This window comes from Gossypium hirsutum, chromosome A05, assembly GCF_007990345.1.
Source record: "Gossypium hirsutum isolate 1008001.06 chromosome A05, Gossypium_hirsutum_v2.1, whole genome shotgun sequence".
Classification (NCBI taxonomy): domain Eukaryota; kingdom Viridiplantae; phylum Streptophyta; class Magnoliopsida; order Malvales; family Malvaceae; genus Gossypium; species Gossypium hirsutum.
This window is the reverse complement of record NC_053428.1, coordinates 18905041-18908676: the sequence shown is the minus strand read 5'-3', so window position 1 is coordinate 18908676 and position 3636 is coordinate 18905041. Positions and strand designations below refer to the sequence as shown.

Here is a 3636-nt window from a genome sequence, read left to right as displayed (position 1 = left end):
AAAAAAAAATTGCATACTCGTAGACTTTAACTTTCGAAGGACTCATCCGTTATTTCCGCGCCATGGTCGTCCCGAATAGGCGAATATTCTTGGTTTATCCACAGAAAGCGTCTAGTCAAAATATTTAGAAAAATAATTAAACGTCGTTTGACGTCCGCTTCAACCGGGGATTAGAAACGACGCCGTAACTTATGTATACCCTAATAAGAAGATCGCCCGCTTTGCTACTGATACGGGGATCCCTAACACTACGTGAAACAGAAAAATAAATATCCAAAAATCCAGTCCGTAGTAAATAAATATATAAACCCCAAAAGATAAAAGATATTAATTAAATAAGTGTATATTATAAAATAAAATAAAATAAAAACCTAATAATTTGTTTTGTTTCGTCGTTGTTGTTATGATCGGATGGCGATGACATAACGAATCTTTCTCTTCTGACTCTTATGAGTAGATCCCATCCAACCTCATCGTTGACACAAAATAATTACATTCCAAAGTTTTTCCTTTTTCTTTCTGAATGTTCGGCACCGTGAAAGTTTCTGTTTCGAGCTTGGCTTGATACTTTACGGCGTCGGGATCGTTCAAAATCCAACCTTGACGTTGTTTAAATTAGGGTTTCATCGAAGCGAATGGAGGTTTAGTTTTCCCTTTTTGTTTCTGAGAAATTTGAAGTGAATCAGGACGTGGATTAGCCAGCAGTATCAGATGTGAAGTTCCTGTATCGCGGGAAATTTTGAAGCTCAGTTCTTTTGGAATAAATTAGAATCAATAAGAAATTTTACCAAAAACAGGTAAAACTTTAAGATCTCTCTCTGTTTATTTCTTTCCCTTTTTTCTTTTGTAATTCCTTTAATTGTACGATAAAGTGAACCGGCTCCCACTAATTAAGTAGTAATTATTTTTTTTTAAAAAAGTCAAACCAAAATAGGAACTTGTTTTCTGCTTATTCAGAACTGTTTTGTTTATTCTCGATTTAAGTTAGTTATTCAGTTAATTTTCTTCTCTTTTTTGGGGGGTTAAAAATTTTGGTTAAGGCAGGAAAATGGCAACTCCAATTGAGCCCCCTAACGGTATTCATTACCAAGGAAAACATTACTATTCGATGTGGCAAACGACGTTCGAAATCGATACCAAATATGTGCCAATCAAACCTATTGGAAGAGGGGCGTATGGGATCGTTTGCTCTTCTGTGAATCGCGAAACCAATGAAAAAGTTGCCATTAAAAAGATAAACAACGCCTTTGAGAACCGTGTTGATGCTCTCAGAACTTTGCGTGAATTGAAGCTTCTCAGGCATCTTAGACATGAGAATGTGATTGCTTTGAAAGATGTCATGATGCCGACTCATAGGAGAAGCTTCAAGGATGTTTATCTGGTTTACGAACTTATGGATACCGATTTGCATCAAATCATTAAGTCTTCTCAAGTGCTTACCAATGATCACTGTCAGTATTTCCTCTTCCAGGTATCTTACCAATGATCATTATTAGATTTCTTCAATATGCATAACTGCTCTTTCTACGTGGCATTACTTGAATTAAAGTTCTCCAATTTCAAATGCGTGTTGTGGATGCATTGACAGATCGTTTGTTGTTATCTACTTTGAGTTGAAATATAAAAATGAAGCTTAGACAAAGAAGCAAGAAATTAAATGGTCGAATTTGAATCTGAATATTAGCATCCTGGATCTATGTTGTATATGTTTGTGGTTCTACTAGCATATCTTTTGATGATTTATGTTTTACTAGCATGTAACTATTTGTTAAGATATTTTATGTGCTTTCCTTTTCGGCAATTTTCTGTTCACTGAATAGGGGCAGTTTCTGGTTGTTATATTAATTCTTAGCACCATATTGAATTATTGATGGAGAAAAATGTTTGCTTCAGCTAATTGATCTCCTATGCTTTAACATGACAAGATAACAGTGAGGACCAGAATTTATGAGTGTTAGTTCATGGTAGGTCTAGGGGGAAACATGTTCTAGGCGTATTAATGCACTGGATTTTTGGAGTATAGTTACTTCATCACTAATGGATCCAGTCCGGTTATACCTCAACAAGCTTTTATGCGAATTAATATCGACCTATTATTCTTCATAAATTATTTCCTTAGGAATCCAATTCCTAGTAGCTTGCATCTGTGGTCTGTCTGACTGCCACTTTACAAAGTCATTTGGATGTAAAGAGATATCCCGCAAATATAGACATCAACTCTATATAATAATTCAGTTGAGATACATACGTGGGGTTGTGGTTCTGTAGTTCTGCTTTAAAGCTTCTACTGTGACCAGGAAATGATCAAATATTCATTGTTCTTCTTTTTGCAGTTGCTCCGAGGCCTGAAATATCTTCACTCAGCAAATATTCTTCACAGAGATCTGAAGCCTGGAAACCTTCTTATCAATGCAAATTGTGACCTTAAAATTTGTGACTTTGGACTGGCACGCACTAGCAATGCCAAGGGTCAATTCATGACAGAGTATGTTGTCACTCGCTGGTACAGGGCCCCTGAGCTTCTCCTCTGCTGTGACAACTATGGAACGTCTATTGATGTTTGGTCTGTTGGATGCATCTTTGCGGAGCTTCTTGGCCGGAAACCCATCTTCCCTGGTACAGAATGTCTCAATCAACTTAAGCTGATCATCAACATCCTTGGCAGCCAGAAGGAGGAGGATCTTGAATTTATAGATAACCCTAAGGCAAGGAAATACATCAAATCACTTCCATATTCCCTTGGAAGCCCCTTTTCCCATCTTTATCCGAATGCCCATCCTTTGGCAATTGATTTGTTGCAAAAGATGCTTGTTTTTGACCCTTCAAAGAGGATTAGTGTAACTGAAGCACTCCAACACCCTTACATGGCACCATTGTATGATCCGAACCGCAACCCTTCAGCCCAGGTGCCACTCGATCTTGAAATAGATGAGGATTTAGGGGAAGAGATGATCAGAGAGATGATGTGGAAGGAAATGCTTCATTACCATCCCGAAGATGCTACAGCCAATGGCGGGGTGTGCCTCTAATCATTTTCCACTTCATGGTTCAGGAATCAAGCCAAACGATGTTGTCTTACCACTGAAGAGACTGGTGTTGTGTTTTTTTCTTGGTGATATTAGATGCTATATTTATGTCTTCGCAACTCCTGTTATGTTTCTAATAATGTTGGAGAGACATACGAGATATGTTGTATCTAGAGCTTAAGCTTTGTTTAGTGCTGGAGCTCTGTACTGTAGAAGCTCTGTTTCCTTTACAAACCTGTATATAAGGCTACTGTTGTATGTGTCTTTAAGTCTTTAACTCTGAGAGCTTGTGTTTGTACATGTAAATTACTAAGCTTAGACATCGAGAACTACTATTATGAGCAGTGTAATATTTATGGAAGGAAAACCTGTTTGCTTGTTGGCAGTTGAATTCTCACCTGCTGGTGTTTCTCAAATGCTCACTTATGCTTCTGGCTCGGAGAAGCTCCGTTAAAGGGGGGCTTTGGAGTATCTATTTATAAATTCAATGAGATAAAAAAAAAAACCCTAATATCTATTATATAATGACATATAATTTTATGCACTATCAATGTACCAAATGATGACATATCATCAAAAATTTATTTTACTTTATTTTTAATAATATAAC

The 3636-nt window shown here is 37.0% G+C and overlaps 1 protein-coding gene across 2 annotated transcripts; it reads left to right on the top strand.

The window, feature by feature from the left end:
• Positions 1-223: 223 nt before the first annotated feature.
• Positions 224-3417, top strand: LOC107957941 (mitogen-activated protein kinase homolog NTF3). 2 transcript variants are annotated; one of them, XM_016893570.2, is made up of 3 exons: positions 224-797; positions 1045-1471; positions 2334-3417. In XM_016893570.2, the coding sequence occupies exons 2-3, from the start codon at positions 1049-1051 to the stop codon at positions 3027-3029; spliced, it is 1119 nt and encodes a 372-aa protein (XP_016749059.1). In that variant the 5' UTR covers positions 224-797; positions 1045-1048; the 3' UTR covers positions 3030-3417. The 2 variants fall into 2 exon arrangements, with proteins under 2 accessions (XP_016749059.1, XP_016749060.1); XM_016893571.2 differs by having other exon boundaries at positions 335-797; positions 1041-1471.
• Positions 3418-3636: the final 219 nt, after the last annotated feature.

What these genes read in the sequence shown, in the direction of transcription:
- LOC107957941 (XM_016893570.2), top strand. Translation starts at nt 1,049, where the DNA reads ATGGCAACTCCAATTGAGCCCCCTAACGGTATTCATTACCAAGGAAAA. An exon ending in GTCAGTATTTCCTCTTCCAG is followed by an intron (nt 1,472 to 2,333) that starts GTATCTTACCAA and finishes TTCTTTTTGCAG; the next exon opens with TTGCTCCGAGGCCTGAAATA.